The following is an 18,398-nucleotide window of genomic DNA, read 5'->3' as shown; positions in this document are numbered from 1 at the left end:
TCATAGGAGGCTTCTCAGGGTGTTGATGATTTAGCTAAATACTGGAGGGTGCGGAAAGGAGAAAATGAAATAATAGGAGAAAATAAGGCGTAGGAAGCTTGTGTAAATGTGGCAAGACCTGAAGGAAGCATGCTGGAAATGACATGCAGAAAGAAAGGTCTGTGCGAGAGAATGCTAGCAGAAAGGCTGTAAAGGAAGCACACAGTCTCTACAGAGCCTCTTCCGATGGTACGCAGAGATGGCAGGAAACCACAGAAACACTGGAGCACATACCTGCCTCTGCCTTCCAAGGTCTGGGGTTAAAGGCACGCTCTGCCATGGCAGGCAGTCAACTATGTTTTTATCTTGTCATCATCCAGTCCAAAGTGTACACATCTTTTAGCATGTTATAGATTCTCAATAAACATCCCTTTCATCCTTGAACTATATGAAAACTACCCAGATTTAAGGAGAGTCTCCAAAGTTTTGTATTCTAAAGAGTGTATTATAAATGTGCGCTAAGTATTCTAAATATTTAAAATATGCACTAATATATAATACTTGAATATTCTAAGTACTAAAAATTATAAATAATTTAATATTATAAAAAATATCATAGTATTTACGGGTGAACATTTGTCCTTTCTGCAGCTTTCATGAACTTAGAATTTTGGTCATATTTATCCTTAGTTTTGAATTTTTTTGTGGTGGTAAGAAATAAAACTAAGGCTGTATCTCTATCACTGAATCTAAACTATATCTATATAAACTAAACTATATCACTTAACCTAAACTATATCACTGAGTGTATCTCTATAACTGAACTGTGTCTCAATCACTGAACTGTGTCTCAGTCATTGAACTATATATCCATCACTGAGCTGTGTCTCCATAACTAACCTATATCTCCACCGCTAAACTGTATCTCCATCACTGTGGCTGTATCTCCATCACTGAGCTGTACCTCTGTTACTGGGTTGTATCTTTATCACTGGGCTGTATCTCCATCACTTAGCTGTATCTCCATCACTGGGCTGTGTCTCATCACTGAGCTGTGTCTGATCACTGAGCTGTATCTCCATCACTGAGCTGTATCTCCATCACTGAGCTGTATCTCTATCACTGGGCTGTGTCTCATCACTGGGCTGTATCTCTATCACTGAACTGCATCTCTATCACTGGGTTGTATCTCTATCATTGAACTGTGTCTCCATCCTAGTTTTGAGTTTTTACCCTTCAAAAATACAAGGTTACACATAGAAACCCTGTCTCAAACAAACAAACACAACAACAACAGCAAAAACAAAAAAGAGAAGTCTTACTATTAAAAAATGGTGTCCTCCTATGGAAATTTCAAATGTCTTTTTATCTAGCTTTACTTTTCCTGGGGCATCTATAACTTTATTTTGTCTTTGTGAAGGCTTTAAGAACATCTAAATTCTTTCCCAGTTGGCAAAACCAGAGGTGGTTTTCACTGCTTCCTATGTAAGTTGTTGTTCATTTCTCTGGCTTTGGCATTTTCTCTCAATAAAAGTGAAGTTAGGGAAAATACACTTTTGCATACTGAGGGGCTCATAGAAGAACTGAACACAGCTAGAACCTAACAGCTAGAACACCTTTTTAATTAATGCCTTCCACAGATAAATTCTGACATTAGCCCTACGACTAAGGGCTGACCATGAGGATGTCAAGGAACAGAACTGGGTGGTTAAGGATAGCCAGACAGCTGCATAAAATTGGGATTGGGGTTTTGAGGTACCTTGTGCCACAGGAAATTCTATTCTCCAAGGCTCTGCTTATCCAGATCCCCAGTTGACTTGAAGCTTCAGTTTCGAGTTGACTACATTTTCCATCCATGGATTTGCTTGTTTTGTTCAATTTTACCTTGAGTAGTTGAGGTTGTCTTTACGACGACGTAACAGCTAAACCCACGGCTTCCTTTCTCGTAAAACCAAAACAAAAAGGCTGTCTCTTCAGGTGCCATGTGTTTGTGGTACACATATGTAGCGCGCCCCTGGGATCAAAGCCGTCTATATATAAAGTGCTCGAATCTGTGTGGGTTCAAACACATTTCAAAGCTTCGGGATCCTGAAAGCTTTCACTCTGCTTCCTGAAGACCCGAGCACGGTTCCTATAAAACCATGGCTCGTCTTGGAGTCCAGAGGTGCAAGGCTCAACTGCAGCTAGCTTCTAGAACTTGGCCCATTGAAGCCTTGCTTGCTTTTCTTTTCGTCCCGACCTTCTCCAAAGGTGAGTGATGACTTCTGGAGCATGGAGGTGGAGGGGGTGTTTTTCCTACACGGGTTTCATTTCTTTCAGCAGCCAAGGACAGTGATTTGTAGAAGAGCCAGAAGTGAAAGGCAAACCTCTACCTTTGGGCTTACAAGCTCTGTGTTCCAAGAAAGGTGGAGGGGAGCTTGCAGCAGCCCAGGAACAGAGACTACTCACAGCAGATGGCTGGCATTCTGGACAGCTGGGGCTTAAAGAATCCATAAGATGCTTGTTTAGGGAGAACAAGTTCAGATATTTCTATAACTCTGGAAGGAAATACTGTAAAATTGAGAGATTTAAGTGGTAAAAGGCTTCTGAAATCCGAGTATATTTGATCTTGATATCAGAGGGACCTTGTGATTTTCCTCCTTAAGAAAACGAAAACAACAACAACAAAAAAACCCACCTAGACTAAAATAAGTAAGAATTTTTTCCCCATTCACTTTACTTTTTGAGACTCTCTTAGTTCTTAAGTTACTACACCTAAGGCTCTGGGGACATTGCGGGCGTGGGAGGCAGAAAGACTGTGAGAGCCAGAGGTGCACGGAATTTACTGTGAGATTGTGTCTCCTAGGAATGTCAGACACTACACCCATAAAATAGTCTTACCAGCATGACTGCTGAGCATGAATGAACAAGGACGTAAACAATAGACATGCCCAATATATGGGGAAAGACCAAGAATCTTCAACCCTACACCAATAACTAAGGGCAACTAAGGAATATGGAGGGCAGGAGACTTCCTCAGGGAAAAGCACACCAACTAGCTATCCAATAACAATGGTCAGACCTGAACACACAATGCAAATAACATATACAGACTCAATAGGCTGTATCTAAGAATGCATAACTATACGTATATGCATGTTACAACAAATAATGGAAAAAAAGTGGCCGTGACTTTGAAAGAGAAGAAGGAGGGGTACATGGAAGGGTTTGGAATGAAGAAAAGAGAAATGATGTAATTACATTACAAACTCAAAAAATAAAAGAAGTAACAAAAATAATGGAAAAATAAATTGGCTAATTATTTTAAAGATGAGATAGTTTGAAATTGAAAGAAGAAAGAAAGGGAGCATGGTAGAAAAGGAAGAAGGAGGGGAGGAAGGAAGAATGGGAATGTGGAACCAAGGGAGGAAGGGAGAGGGAACAAGGGAGAAAACAAATAGTCTGTTTGGCCTAAGAGTCTTTTTATGTTTTTCTTCATAAAATTCCTAATTGTTGCATTACCTACATATGGATTTTAGGTGCAAATTCCTAATTTTTGGATGCAATAAGAACTCTTGAGAGGCCAGTGTACCTTGAGATGCATGTATCTATTGGGCCCTCACCTTTTCTCTCTGTAGATCTTTTAAATGAAGAAATTATGTAGTTTGTGTGAAACCAATGCATAAGTGATATTAGATGATTTAATTTTACCAAAGAAGCAATAGTTGTGTACAGTTTCTTGTCTGAATAGGTCACAAAATCTTCAGTGTGGGAGAGAGCTTCCTTAAACACTCTAGTGGGGTTTCCATGGGGGCAAAGGTTGCTGAGAGAGTGTCTTTGATAGCAGAGATGGGAGCCAGGCAGACACCTGCTGTCTCACAGACTGTTGGAATCACCACGGCAACGACTGCTGCCATATTGTTCTCTTTTCTGAGGACAAATGTTGCTCAGTACAGGAGCTATCTACCATAGACTGATTTATGTGTAGGAGAGGTGGTCTTGGAAACTAAGTTTGGAGTAGCATTCAAGATTGCAAAATGGAGGACACTGAATGCTAAATATTGTCTTGTTTTTGCAACTGATGTTGGTAAACTGCCAATGACACTGTTCAGTGTAAGTTTTGGGTTTACTTTGCATTTGACCAGATAACAGCCAGGTTAGTTATGAAAAGATAGTATGACACAAAGCCACTTTTAGGTTGAGGGCTGAGGGTAGAGCCCAAGGCCTTGTATACTCCGGGAGAGCACTCTGCTACTGAACTCTATACCCCAGCCCTTCTGCTCGCTTGGAATTTGGTTTTTAAAACAATGTCTTGTCATTTAGCTGAGGTTGCCCTTCATCTCCTGTGTGCTGGGATTGCAGATCTGAACTGTCAATAGCAGGCTGCAAGCCCACTCATTTCAAATGATGAAAGCATGTTTGTATAGAAAGATGGGCTCTCTTCTCTTGTAGTATACAGACAGGAAAGAGAAAAAACCCCAAAGGACCAGGAAAATGTTAAGTGAAGGAGAGAAGGAAGGCAGAAGAGGTGGTGGGGAGGCAGGGGAAGCCCACAGAAGTTAACAGCAGGGTTGCCCCAACCCTGGGAGGAAATGACCTGGTGCTCTAGGCTCTGTGGCTTTTTTGTCTAACTTTATAGGCTACTCTACCATGGTGAGGCCAGGGAAAGTAACCAGTGCACTGGGCTGAGGTTTAACTGCTCCCGGTTGACATAGGGACACTTATATAAGTAGGCAGGATATTTTGAGGTTTACATTGAGGGATGAGGCAAGGTTCTGCACCCCAAACTCCAGAACTTCCTCTATCCATTATCCTCCCTCCATGACATAGTCCTATTATCAACACAGAATGCTAGGACTTGAAGACACTGCACTGTCATGTAGTCTACCCCTCTTCCTAGCTGTATGAGACAGAAAATGAAAGGAAGAACGATTTGTCAAAATGACACATTTCATGAGAGCCAGGTCTTGTATTTGCCATAGCCAACCATCTTTGAGAAACTTTATCAGTAAGGAAATCTTGGAAAATGACTGAAGGCAGCTGAAAGATGGGAAGTGGTAGGGTAGATGGATGGAGAGGCAAAGGGTAAGAGGGGTGATGAGTTCCAGTCATAGATGACCATGAATCCACTGAGTTACCTTTGGCCTTTCCTTGCCAGCCATACATGTGACACAACCTTCGGTGGTATTGGCCAACAGCCACGGTGTTGCCAGCTTTCTATGTGAATATACATCTTCACACAACACTGATGAGGTCCGAGTGACAGTGCTGCGGCAGGCAAGCAGTCAGATGACGGAGGTCTGTGCCACGACATTCACAGTGAAGAATAATTTGGGCTTCCTAGATGATCCCTTCTGTAGTGGTACCTTCAATGAAAGCAAAGTGAACCTCACCATCCAAGGACTGAGAGCTGCTGACACCGGACTGTACTTCTGCAAGGTGGAACTCATGTATCCACCACCATACTTTGTGGGCATGGGCAACGGGACCCAGATTTATGTTATTGGTGAGCAAAGCCATTTCGCTAAGAACATGTCTATTGCATTGCTCTTATCTTTACAACAGAATAGTTTAGTTCCTTGGTTTGAGGTTCTACATAGTTAAGACTATGATTTATAGATAGGAATTCTCTAGTAGAGGAAAGTCTTGATTATGATAGGCAGTCACACAACCATCATTCTGACTGCAATCAAATGTGTTTGGGGATGTATTTAACACTGCTGATAGGCTGGGGTACTTGTTCTTTTATAACCATCATGAAGTGCCTTTGTACTTGTGTTGGCAATTTGGGGAAGTCACACATCAAATAGGCAGACTTCTCTGTGGATTAACAATACCAGTTAAGGTTGGCTAGCAAAGCCTGGAATCTCTAAAACTTCTCCTCCTCCTCCTCTTCTTTTTTTTTCACCCATGAGGAAGTAGGGTCCCAGATTGAAAACTTGTCTCAGGTTTGTGCTGTTTCTGTTTCAGAACCAGAACCATGCCCAGATTCTGACATCCTCCTTTGGATCCTTGCTGCGGTTAGTTCAGGGCTGTTTTTTTACAGTTTCCTGATCACTGCTGTTTCTTTGAGCAAAATGGTGAGTGTTGTCCTGATGTTGCTTCACAGTTAATGAGGATATCTTTAGTTGTACCCTACTGACCAAGTGATGGTGTAAAGTTGAAGCAATAAACAAAGAGCAGGAAGGATAGGGCAAAGAACACACTAGAACCCCATGAAATGGCCTTTGGGGTTTCAGGATGACTAATACTGTACGTGAGCATGTTTGACAGTGAATGTTTGTGTGCTTCTGAGCAGGGTTTCAGTTTGAGTAACTGTTTGAACAACATGGGGCAGCTGTTTTGGTCTTTACCATCTTGGCTATGGACCTGATGTTAGTTAACAGTAGAACACAGGGTTATGTTTGGCAACTGAGGCTAGTTAGAACCACCTGGATGGATTTTTATCATTTTCCTGGATATTTCTTCACTGAAAACCATCTCTTGGTGTCATCTCTGTGCTTTATTTGCTCAAATCATAGCTACTTGTAGAATACCTGTCCCCATTATATTATCTACTTACTAAAGGGCCTTAACCTCCTCCCTAGATCAGTGAATGAATTACCTGGTTTTTATTTACTATATGGTAGAGAAAAGAGAGAAGCATGGAATCAAGTCTCCAGTCAGGATTTCTAACCGTCCTCAGCCACTGCTGTGTAAGGCTGGCTTTCCTTATCACATACAACATCCTTTGTCTTCCCCTTCCCCCCTTCTCTTTCTCTTCCTCTTCCTCCTACTTCTCCATTTTTTTCTTATTTCTCTACCTTTGTCACTTTGTCACTTTCTTTCTTTCCTTCTGTGTCTCTGTTTTTCACACATACACACACTCACGCATACACTCACACAATTTTCATTGAGCCTCTGTTCTGTTGTCTTCATTTTTATTTGTTGAAGTTGGGGTGATAGAAACTGATAACTAATACAGACAAGGAAAAAAGCAATAAAAAGCATAAAAGGCGTGGAGCTGAGAAATATAGTTGGAAAACAGGATATCACAGCCACCTTTAAATGTTTGCAATACACTGATTACCACAGACAGGATCTAGTCAATTATCGTGGGTATTTTGGGTGTGCTTGGTGAAGTTGTCTTAAAGTATTTTCTTCCTCCTTTCTGTTCTGTGAAAATGGTTGCTATTTTGCATTTGAATTGCAGAATTGTTTATCGAAGATGAATTTCAATAACTGAATCAAGAAAATCTCCCAGTTTTATAATTCTGAATGTTGTTGTGGATGTTTATTTTTGCTGGGGAGGGACCCAATATTTACTGAGCCCTATTATGGTAGAAAATGGCTTCTTTATTCGTTGATAATAATTACTCTTTCTTTTTTTGTCTTGGCAGCTAAAGAAAAGAAGTCCCCTTACAACAGGGGTCTATGTGAAAATGCCCCCGACAGAGCCAGAATGTGAAAAGCAATTTCAGCCATATTTTATTCCCATTAACTAAAAGACCATTGCCAAAGCTGAGGCAATTTCGACTTTCTTTTGCTCTCCAGCTATTTTTACTCATTTGTTTATTTTAAGGAGAGTGTGCATCTCCTTAATAGGAAGCTGGATGCAAAATATTCAAATTAAGTATACTACAATTGAAAGAGAAGGACCAAGAGCAGAGAACTGGAATACTTCTGTTATGTCAGAACAATGTTAGTGAAAGCAATCACTTGGAAGCAGCATAAGGATGTAGCATTATGATGTGGGGTCAGGGAAACATTAGGGAATGCAACAGTCCAAAGAAAGGAAGGGGATGAAGGAGGGGGTTATATTGTCCACACCTGTATTTACCTGTGAAATGTTTATGACTTAAATAATTTCTAAATTTCCGTGCTTTTATTTCCTTTAACAAATGTTTAGTTACATGAAGATTTAGAAATGTATTCACATAGCTGTGTGATAGCCAGTGATTCCAATCGTTATATTGTTCCAACATGTATTTTCAACTGATATTGTACATGGGTGTTTCATGTGCTGTTATGTATTTGCTGGTGGTTTGGATATAAACACTATATATCAGTGTCTTACTACAGTGGGTTCTGGGGAAGTTTTGTTGGGGAGCTCAGGACACTACTCCATCAGGCAGGACACAAGGTCCTATGTTAACTTGCTTGGAAACTGGATGAGGCTGCAGTTCAGGGCTCAGTTGTGCTAAACTGGGTTTTTACACTCAGGTTTTTTGTTTGTTTTTGTTTGTTTGTTTGTGTTTTCTACCATGATTTTCAAGGAAGCCAAAGCAGGTGGTGTCTGTGTGAACCCAACAGAACACTGTTTTCAAGGAACTGTGTCACTCATGAGCCCTGTAGGTCTGGTCTTCTAGGAAGTTCCACTACTATGGCCCCTACTCCTCACAGACACAAAGTTAATGCCACAGAAAGAAGAAATCAGCAGGAGGTAGAATGGGTGCGTGAAAGTTCCTGAAAACTAACACTGTTGGTGTGTTTTTTTAACTCAATATTTTCCATGAAAATGCAACAACATGTATAATATTTTTAATTAAATAAAACCTTTTGGTGATCGCGTTATGGAGCTGCCTTTATCAGTCTTGTATTTAAGTGTTGTGTTTGAGTTTGGTTTTGAAAAATGTTTTAATTATGTGTGCCTGTGTGTGGGTATGCACATGTGTGTGCAGGGGCTCCTGAAGGCCAGATGTGTGGAATCCCTCCCTCTGGAGCTAGAGTCACCAGTGATTGTCAACTGCCTGATGTGGGTCTAGGAACTGAACTCTGGTCCTCTACAAGAGCAGTATGTGAGCCTCACTGTTGAGTCACCTTTCCGGCCCCAGAGTATGGTTTTGATGGATTCATTCAGCACTTAGGAGAGTCTCTGATGCTGAAAGTGCTTGAAACAAACTAGATAAGTGAAAAAGGGTAAATAATGCTTCACGAGTCAGGCACATATTGGCCCATGACCTGAAACCATTCTTGGAAAGAAATCTACTGTTTCCTTTTGATTTCTCCTATTGGGATATAATATAGGCACAACTGTCTTTTAAACTTTATACGCAGCTCCCTTTACCCAGATTCTCCACTTCCCCTAACTCACTCACCATTTTCTCAGCTGCACTAAGTCTGAATACTGTTGCCATGACAACTTCCAGGGCTGCTAGCCATTTTGATTAGTCTTCATCATGTCTTAGGAATGGATTATTTTGCAAATGTAGAGGAAACACACCTGCTGTTCTGTGTTGCTATTGGCTCTTAAGACTTGGGCCCACTGAAGTCTCTCTAGTTCTTGGTTAACCAAGGTGTATCACCAGCCTGGTTGGTTTCAATTCACGTTTCTCATTCTTGACCTCTACATCCTGTTATTGTCATGTGCGCTGATCTCTGTGTGGTCATGGACCACCTGTAACCGTATCATTGGGTCCCTCACTGAAAACACTGACTCAGACGCTCAGCCTTTGGCAATCTGACTCAGTATCTTTGGATGGCAAGTCTGGAAATTTCCCAGAAGCGCGAGAGGGTTTCCACTTTTCACTTAGCTGGTATTCCTGACCCACCCCTCTCCTCTTTCCTTTGCTCACTGCTGCTTTTTCACCCCCCCCATCCAAGTCCTAAGAAACGAGACAGCCCCGCAGTCAACATTCCAAAAAAGGTTTGCTGAGGTGTTTCAATGTGAGGTTGTGGTTGTTACTTAGAACATGCTAACTCCAACACAGGGTGCTGGGTTCCCTGCTCTCCTGGTCTTCAGTTAGCAACCATGATGAAAAATGCAAAAAAAAAACCACATTTCTCTTTTTCAGTAGTTAAAAATATGTCTAAATGACCAAAGGGCCACAGACAAATAAAAGCTTTTCTAATACCTATTTTATTTATGAGGATTAAACTCTTTGTCTGTAGTAATCAGAGAGGTACATTGTCCTCAAACCAGAGTACCAACCCTGTCATTTGACCAAGTCATTGGGTTCCTAGCCACATAGCTGAGTGAACATGTCCTGATGAAGCCTAAATAGTCCGTGCATCTAAATGAAACTTAGTCTACTGTACACAGAAGCCCAGACACTCAGACATGAATGTGGATGACAGGAGAGCAGGACAGGGCTCCAGAAATGTAGAACCGGCTTCATCTCCTTGCTTCTCCAGCACACACACGGCTCTGTTCTTTTGTTCCCATTACGACAACCTCATTTCTGCTATTTCCAGTTTTCTATTTTCATCTCCAACTATATTTTAAATCTCTCTCACTCTCTCTCTCTGTGTACATGTGCACACATGTGTGAGTCAAGTGCATGTGTAGTGTCTGTGTGGAGGTCAGAGGAACCTCAGGTATTGTCCCTTGCTTTTTGTCTTGTTTGAGACAGGGTTTTTGTTGTTGACACTGTGTGCCAAACTCACTGGACCATGAGACTCCCATCTCATAGGAGCACTGGGAATCCAGAGGTGGGCTACAGCATTTGGCATCACATGGTTTCCAGTGGTCTCACATCAGGCCCCTGCGCTTGCACAGCAAGGTTCTACCCACTGAGCCATCTTCTTAGTGCTCTTAATCCCCCATTCCCCACATCTACTGAGACCAACCTCAGAGTTTGCCTTCATCATCAGGTAACTGACACTTTGGCCCACACAAATTCTCCCCTTTCTGTTTCACAGCTATCTTTGGTTTCATCTCTAATGATTTTAAATTTGCCTGAATTTTATGCCTAGTTTGATTTGGAAGCTTTCTAAGATAGGGATTGTTGTCCAGAGATGCTCAAGCAAGTGGCCTATAACTATAAACTATATGTGTTTTTATAGGTAATCCCAATCTAATCTCCCTTCTGATAAGCAAAGGCCTGTATAGGTGACTCCATCTTCTCTTAAATCTTCAGATTCCAGAGTATGAGTTCCAGCTGGCTACCCTGACCACTATGTTCTATATTTGTGCCACACTCCCAAGCATTTTATGGGGAAAGCACTTTCAGTTTTATCATTTCTTTCTCCAACTGTGGGCTACTGCAAAAGTCAACTAAATTTTCATATTCAGACAGAGCCTTACTCCATATCCATGTTAGATACATACCTAGTTTAAGTTTTACTGGGATTGAATTTGCAAAATGTTGAAATCATTATGCTGTTAACTTACAAATACAAGGAATCATGTTGGGAAGTCATAAGTAAAAGAGAAGATGGCTCTTGGAGTTGTTGCTATGGTCATGCTTCCCTTTTGTACCTAGTGAGGCTCTTGACTCTTTAGAAACCATGTTTAATTGCATATATACTTTTTTTCACAACTCAAATCAACTTTCCTGTATTCAGTCTAGAGGTATGGCCATGCATTGATAAAAGAAAGTTTTATTTTTCTTTTATGTTTACTTGGTTATAGACTATGATAGACATTAGTATGTAGGTTTGCCACATTCTGTCATGAAACTACACACACACACAAATTAAACCATCACTACAATAACAATGCAATACCCCATTAAGCTCCATATTTCATTTTGATGACTGTACCATAAAGACAGTTTATACTTTTAAAGGCAGTAAGAATAAAAGGAATGCTGGAATTCCCTCATTTGGAGTTTTTGGGTAAGCATAAATTGAAATCTGTGGTCACTGCCATAATTCTAACATGCTTCTTGTCTTCATTCCAGGGTGCACACACACACAGAAACTTTGCCACTAGTAGGTAACAGATTATCTTTCAATCATTTTCTTAGAAGTCAACTCATTCTGGTGTACATTGCAGAAAGTCTTACATTAGCCCTTCTTGGAAATCTGTGTTCTTTGGGGGTTCATTCTGTCACAGAAGTTCTTACATTCACTGTGCACCGTTGTCATCTGCAGCACTTGGGGGAAATGCAGGTGGGTCATTTCAGACCCTGATCTTCCCATCTGCCAGGGCATTCAAACACGCTCCTAGGTCTCTGAGTCACACTACCTGAAACCTTCCTACTCAGCATCCTCCCATCACAGACGACTACAACTAGAGATGGCATTGTAAGTCGCCTTCACCCTATAGAGCAAAACAAGAAGCAGAGAAACCGGGAAATTTCTCCAGAGTCACAGTGTGAGGTAGCTTTGAACCAGTCTGGGAATTTGCATCTCTGGGTATTCACATCAAGGATGTGCACTAAATTCTACTCTGGCCTTTCTGCCCAAGAGCTACACTTTTCAGTTGCTTCCAGAGAGCCAGTGATGGTACATAAGCTGCTCTCAGCAATCTGCTTCTCCAATCTCCAACGTGCTAGGAAGAAACCTAGGGAAAGATGAAATGTTGGTCATCACCCACTGTACTGGCTGGTTTTGTGTGTCAACTTGACACAAGCTAGCATCATCAGAGGAAGGATCCTCAGTTGACAAAATGCCTCCATGAGATCCAGGTGTAAGGCATTTTCTCATTTGGTGATCAACGGGAGAGGGTCCAGCCCATGGTGGTCTGAGCAAGTCATGGGCAGCAAGCCAGTAAGCGGCTCTCCTCCATGGCCTCTGCTTCAACTCCTGCCTCCAGGATCCTGCCCTGTTTGAGTTCCTGTTCTGACTTCCATTAGGGGCGAGCAGCAATGCTGAAGTGTAAGCTAAATAAACCCTTTCCTCCCCAACTTGCTTTTTGATTTTAGTATTTCATCACAACAATGAAAACCCAAGTTAAGACACCAACATTGGGTTATTTCCATCTTTCTTTCACCCTCTCTGATGCTAGCAAAAGAGATCAGTCCATCCTTAGCAATTTTATGAAGAACTGCTTCTGGGAAAACATAAAACATACTACTGCAATATACCCTGTCACCAAAGCCTGTGGAAGTTCAAGGGAGCCTCTGCATTCAGCTGGAAGTCACAGAGTGACTTATCACATGCAATCAAATTACCATGGCAACCAACAGTGTTTCAAAAACAATGTGATTCACACAAAGTGAAATCATGTATGTGAACAAAAAAGAGGAGGCTCTCTCTGAGAAGAAATGTATGAGATATGTTTTAAAAGTCAATCTTAAGTTCTAGAGAACCTCATAAATGACTACTCTTTATGGAGTTCATTCTTTTCCTTACTTCTTCTTGGTTCACCTTGAAACTGGCTGAATCCACACCACCCTCATCCCACCATTAGTTTATTTTCTTCAATGTGCCAAAAACGATTCTGGCTGTCCATCTTTGTGGTAAGAATACAACTGAAATGAAGTGCCTATGTCCTGGCAGTATCCTTTTGGTCACTGGCACTTTGAAGTTATTTTAATCACAGGTGGACATTAATGATGGGAAGCATTTGTGACTTAAGACTGGTGGACCAGTAAGACTGCTCACCAGATAAAGGCGCTTGCCATGAAATCGGATGACCTGAGTTCAATCCCTGTGACCTACCATGTGGAAGGAGACAATCAGTTCCCGCAAATCATCCTCTGTCCTAAATATACAGGCAAAGAGTGGCACACACACACACACACACACACACACGCACACGCACACGCACACACGCACGCACGCACACACGCACACACGCACGCACGCACACATACACACACACACGCACGCACGCACACATACACATACACACACACACGCACACACGCACGCACGCACACATACACATACACACACGCACGCACGCACGCACACATACACATACACACGAGGGGGGGGAGAGATGTGGGATGTCTTTCTGCATGTTGTGACTATGTGTTGCTCTCATGGGTAGATAAATAAAAGTGCTTTGGCCTATGGCAAGGCAGGATAAAGCCAGGCAGGAAATCCAAGCAGAGATACAGAAGAAGCCAATAGCTGCCCAAGGAGCAACATGTCAGAACACCACCAGTAAGCTATGGGCCTTGTGTCAATACACAGACTAATAGAAATGGGTTAACTTAAATGTAAGAGCTAGCTAGTAATAAGCCTTCACCATTGGCCAAACATTTATAATTAATATTGAGTCTCTGAGTGGTTATTTGGGAACTGGCAGGCAGGAGTGAAAACTCTGATTATAAGAGAGAAAGAGAGAGAGAGAGAGAGAGAGGGAGAGAGAGAGAGAGAGAGAGAGAGAGAGAGAGAGAGAGAGAGAGAGAGAGAGAGAGAGAGAGAGAGAGAGAGAAATATGCTGGAACTTGACGTTCTTTCTCCTCTTTATTAAATCTGTGATCCTACCCCACGAAAAGGTGCTGCCCAAAGTTGGGATGAGTCTATGCACCTCAGCTAACCTAATATAGAAATTCTCCCACAGACAGGCACAAGTCTGCTCTTACTAGGGGTCTCTAGAGCCTGTCCAATAGACAACATTAACTGTCGCAGAGGGGATAGCAGCTGCACGTGCTGCATAGAGTCACCCACTAGCTGGACTAATTCTTACAATATCCCACAGATGAGGTCCTGCTATTGTCTTTATTTTCAGATGAACAGACAGGTTGAGGGAGGTTTTAGGTCTTGCCTAAAACCAAGCAGACAGTCGGTGCCTTTGGCAGGATGACTATTGGTGTTCAGCTCCAAAGGCAGCATGACCGCATCTGAATTCTGATGGTCCCTGCAAACAGGCAAGAGAATGTGGGAAAGAATGTGGGCTGACATGTTAGAGGAGCCAGGCATGTGTTCAGGGCATTGGAATCTGTTATTGGAGCAATTCCTAGAGTGCAAACACTTTAAAAGTTTTCTGAAGGCATTTATGGTAAGGCTATCCCTAGACTGTAAGCAGTGGCAGAGGAAAACAGGAGTTGGGTGGCACTCAAAGATGGGTGTCTGGTTGCAGCCCTCAGCCTTGGCACCAGCCTTCCCAATTCCCTGGTGGATGAAGATGACAGCTTCTCACACTGGAACTCACAGATGAGGACGTGGAAGCTATTATTAGGTCAGTGGATAGGGAATTCTTATTCTCATGTGACCTGTAGCATGTTTCCTGAGAACGAGATGATAATCTAACCCAAATAGGCTGGTGATAATAGAAACAGTGGCCAGTGGAAGTCGGTGGGTGTTACCCCACATGCATAGCTGTGAACCTTTGAATGGGGTTAGAGTGTAAAAGAACAATAATCAGCCGGGAGCAGAGGGTGAGGGTGTGGGGCATGAAGAGGAAGACAGCCTCTGAATGGAAGGCTGGGAAGTCCTGGAAAGTAGCCACAAAGCCTCCTGGAGGCAAAAAATAGAAGACTAAAGCTTGAAAATGGTCCCAAATAGCAAACAAGATGGACTATTATTCGGTGATAAAAGTTACACAGCAGAGCCCAACACTATAGGTCTCAAAGAAGACAGAGAGATGTCCACATCAGAACCCAGGTCTGTGGGGTTAGGGTTGTGACAGAGGCAGACACAATTCCTATCGGCATTTGTGGAAGTAACTAGGGACAAATCAGGAGCCCTTTCCTGTGTGGAATGGGCATGGGTGACAATCGCTCCACCCTGGATTGGAGGTAGTACTGATTCCATTGGTCCCCTTCTGGATTTGAGAAGATGGATACAGGGTTGTGTGTTGCATGAGTGGACACTGATTGGGGTGAGAGCTGAGCATGAGGAGCAGAGTGAGGGAAACATCATTAAGGAGCTGTTGAATGCCTTTGCCTGGATCAAGCTGAGCCGCAGACACCGTATTTGTGACAACTTGAGTGTTCACAACTTGTGCTTGAGAAGACATGGTTTTAAAAAATGGCATGAAGAGCTGGGCGGTAGTGGCACATGCCTTTAATCCCAGAACTTGGGAGACAAAGGCAGGTGGATCTCTGTGATTTCAAGGCAAATCTGGTCTACAGAATGAATACCAGAACAGTCAAGGCTACATTGAGAAACTCTGTCTCAAACAACAACAAAAACAAAAACATAAAAAACAAAACAAAAAATGCATGATGACTGTGTTGAAGGAATGTCAAATGACAGGTGTGGTGACATATTTATGATCTATTAAAGCTTACCTGAGGATTCAGAAAGCAAAATCAGCCACAAGCCATAGAAACCAGGCATACACCTTTAATCCCAGGACCTAGGATTAAGAGGTAGACAGACTCCTGTTAGTTCAAGGCTACACTGAGTTACAGGAAATTGATCCAGTCCTAAAGAGAAAAAGTTCACACAAAGATGATGTCAGCACTTGGGATCACGCGCCTTTAATCCCAGGACTCATGAGAGGTACTTAAGACAGGAACAGGGTCCCAACTGGCATTCATTCTCCAGCCACATTGATGATAGGAAGCGTTGATTCTCCAGCCACACTGAGGAGAGGCAGCAATCTGTGTCTTGGTGAGAGCTCATAGGGACAGGATCAGCCCTTTTAGCCTGAGGTAGAGGTAAGAGCTAGTGGCTGGATGCTTTGCTTTTCTGATCTTCAACTTGAAGCCTGAACCCCAATATCAGTCTCTGGGTCTTTTATTTTTCCTGCTATAGACAGGTAGATTATATTTGCTTTATGGATTTTCTGGAGTACTCAGCCTAAGCGTTCTGCAGCAGCATGGGAAGGAAAGAAAGTTCTGCATACTACTTTATGTGACTTGAATTTAGAGTCAGATAGAAGGCATTAGATTTCATCATGTTAGAGACTGAATTTAGCTTCCATTCACCCTGTATATCTGTCAATACAGGATGAACTTGGTGGGTAGATGTCATATCAGGAAAGGATTGGCATGAAATACCCCCAAATCAGATAGCTAATTACCTCCTAGAGGTTTGCTTTGGGTTCCTGATGACACTTAGAGATTCAGAAAGCAGGATCTGAGCTGAGTTCCATAAACTGGGGGTACTATGGTTTTCTGGGAATTTAGCATAGAAGTACTTGCTTGAGACTGGGTCTAGCACAGCTCAATACACATCTATGGGGAACCATGAATAGCAATCCCAGTTGGCACTCAAAACTAATGGGGATGTCCTTCTGTATATATATTTCTCTTATTGGTTGATGAATAAAGCACTGTTTGGCCAATGAGGCAGGAAAATAGGCAGGACTAGGAGATGAGGAGAATTCTGGGAAAGGTAGGCAGGAGAGCTGGCCAGAGATTGGTCACCATGCAGGCTGCCAAAGGAGTAACAGGTCTGGACTCTTCTCAGGTAAGATAAGACCATGTGGAAATAGTTAGATTAATAGAAATGGGTTAATAATTAAGACAGAGCTAGCCAATAAGAAGCCCCGGACTTCGACCAACAGCTTTATAGCTAATATAGTGTCTCTGTGTGTTTATTTGGGGATGAAGTGGCAGCGGGACTTGGTGGGACAAGAAAATCACTGCAACATAAAACAGCCTTGATACCTGCAGGGATACCTGTCTTTAAGACCCAGCCCAAATGTCTACTACTCCCTTTGTAATTGCTCCTGAATCTTAACCCTTGGCTGCTCCCCTGCAATCAACATGTCTTCTTGCTCTGTGTACAGCCTTGTCTTGTTTCTAGATTGATCTCATTGTGGGCAACCAGAGAGTCTTCATTTCTGTCTACACAAACCTATATGACAGTAAGAGAGTATTTCTATTTTACCAAATAATTTGCCCAACCTTTCAAAGGTAGGTTTGAATTCAAAGCTGTCTGGACAGTTTTTCTTAAATTCCGTACTTGGTGCATCCTGAAGAACAGTGACACAAGCTTAGGTAGGAGGAGACCAAGGCAGTTGTTGAATGAACATTGAACACATGAAGACACAGCATGTCTGCTCTGGAAGCACAGTCCCCCTGCTCTACCCTTATAAATGTCCATTGTCTTCAGTGCATTACACTCACTCAACTGAAACTAGTCTCGATCAATGCAATGTTTGACAACTTTCCCAACACTGTTACTTTTGTTCAGTAGCAACTGAACTATTTCTATCTAACTTGGCTGCCTAGCTTGTGAACTGTTTTAAATTAGATGTCTGTTTTGCCCAGTGAAACTGAGAGAATTATTTTATAATCATACTCTCTGGAAATAAAATAGTCATTGGAAAATTTTAATAAAAACATATGTGGTAGTAACAGAATTGTAAGTCAAGAATTGGAAAATATGTGGCAAATTTTTTATTTACTAGTCTGTATAGTATTATACTTGTGGAAAATTTTGATATTAAATTAGACCAAGGCTAGTTTTTTTGTTTGAAGAAATAACAGGAACCTAACTGTAAGTCATACAACCAAATGTATTGCCTAGTTTCTTTTACTTAATATATGATACATACATATATTTCATATATATGTGATGTAAAGATCATTATTTGCCTTGGATGGATTTGCAATGAAAATAAATTTATTAGTCCTGTTATTAAATACTGTATATTTATAAGCTAGATCAAGTCTGAATTCTAAATTATACCAAGAGAGAATATAGTAGCCATAAAGGTACAATGGATATAGTAAGTTTTCCATGTCTATATTCTATCATTTGAGATGTTTCCTGGCCATGGATTTCCAAGTCTGGGCTTAGTTCCTTGAGAATTACTGGTCACTGATCTTCCCATAGAATCTAGAAAGTAAGCAGAGAAGCATTGTTTCATTTGTCAAGGAGTTTATAATATGCCCAGAGCTGAAGGAAGAAGGCTGGCCAAGTAGTGCTTCCACATTTTGTGG

The 18,398-nt window shown here is 41.8% G+C and overlaps 1 protein-coding gene across 2 annotated transcripts; it reads left to right on the top strand.

Annotated features, from left to right (window-relative positions):
• The first annotated feature begins 2,095 nt into the window (after positions 1–2,095).
• On the top strand, positions 2,096–8,511 carry Ctla4 (cytotoxic T-lymphocyte associated protein 4). 2 transcript variants are annotated; one of them, XM_005070583.3, is made up of 4 exons: positions 2,096–2,229; positions 5,117–5,464; positions 5,929–6,038; positions 7,338–8,511. In XM_005070583.3, the coding sequence occupies exons 1-4, from the start codon at positions 2,121–2,123 to the stop codon at positions 7,440–7,442; spliced, it is 672 nt and encodes a 223-aa protein (XP_005070640.1). In that variant the 5' UTR covers positions 2,096–2,120; the 3' UTR covers positions 7,443–8,511. The 2 variants fall into 2 exon arrangements, with proteins under 2 accessions (XP_005070640.1, XP_005070641.1); XM_005070584.3 differs by lacking the exon at positions 5,929–6,038 and having other exon boundaries at positions 7,338–7,405.
• Positions 8,512–18,398: the final 9,887 nt, after the last annotated feature.

The sequence above is a fragment of the Mesocricetus auratus genome, unplaced genomic scaffold (assembly GCF_017639785.1).
Source record: "Mesocricetus auratus isolate SY011 unplaced genomic scaffold, BCM_Maur_2.0 Super-Scaffold_100010, whole genome shotgun sequence".
NCBI classification, from domain to species: Eukaryota; Metazoa; Chordata; class Mammalia; order Rodentia; family Cricetidae; genus Mesocricetus; species Mesocricetus auratus.
The sequence above is the reverse complement of the archived record's forward strand: the minus strand, read 5'-3'. Positions and strand labels throughout refer to the sequence as shown.

Coding starts and splice junctions, on each gene's coding strand:
- Ctla4 (XM_005070583.3), top strand. CDS start 2,121: ATGGCTCGTCTTGGAGTCCAGAGGTGCAAGGCTCAACTGCAGCTAGCT. Junction 5,465..5,928: donor GACCCAGATTTATGTTATTG/GTGAGCAAAGCC, acceptor TTTCTGTTTCAG/AACCAGAACCATGCCCAGAT. Junction 6,039..7,337: donor CTGTTTCTTTGAGCAAAATG/GTGAGTGTTGTC, acceptor TTGTCTTGGCAG/CTAAAGAAAAGAAGTCCCCT.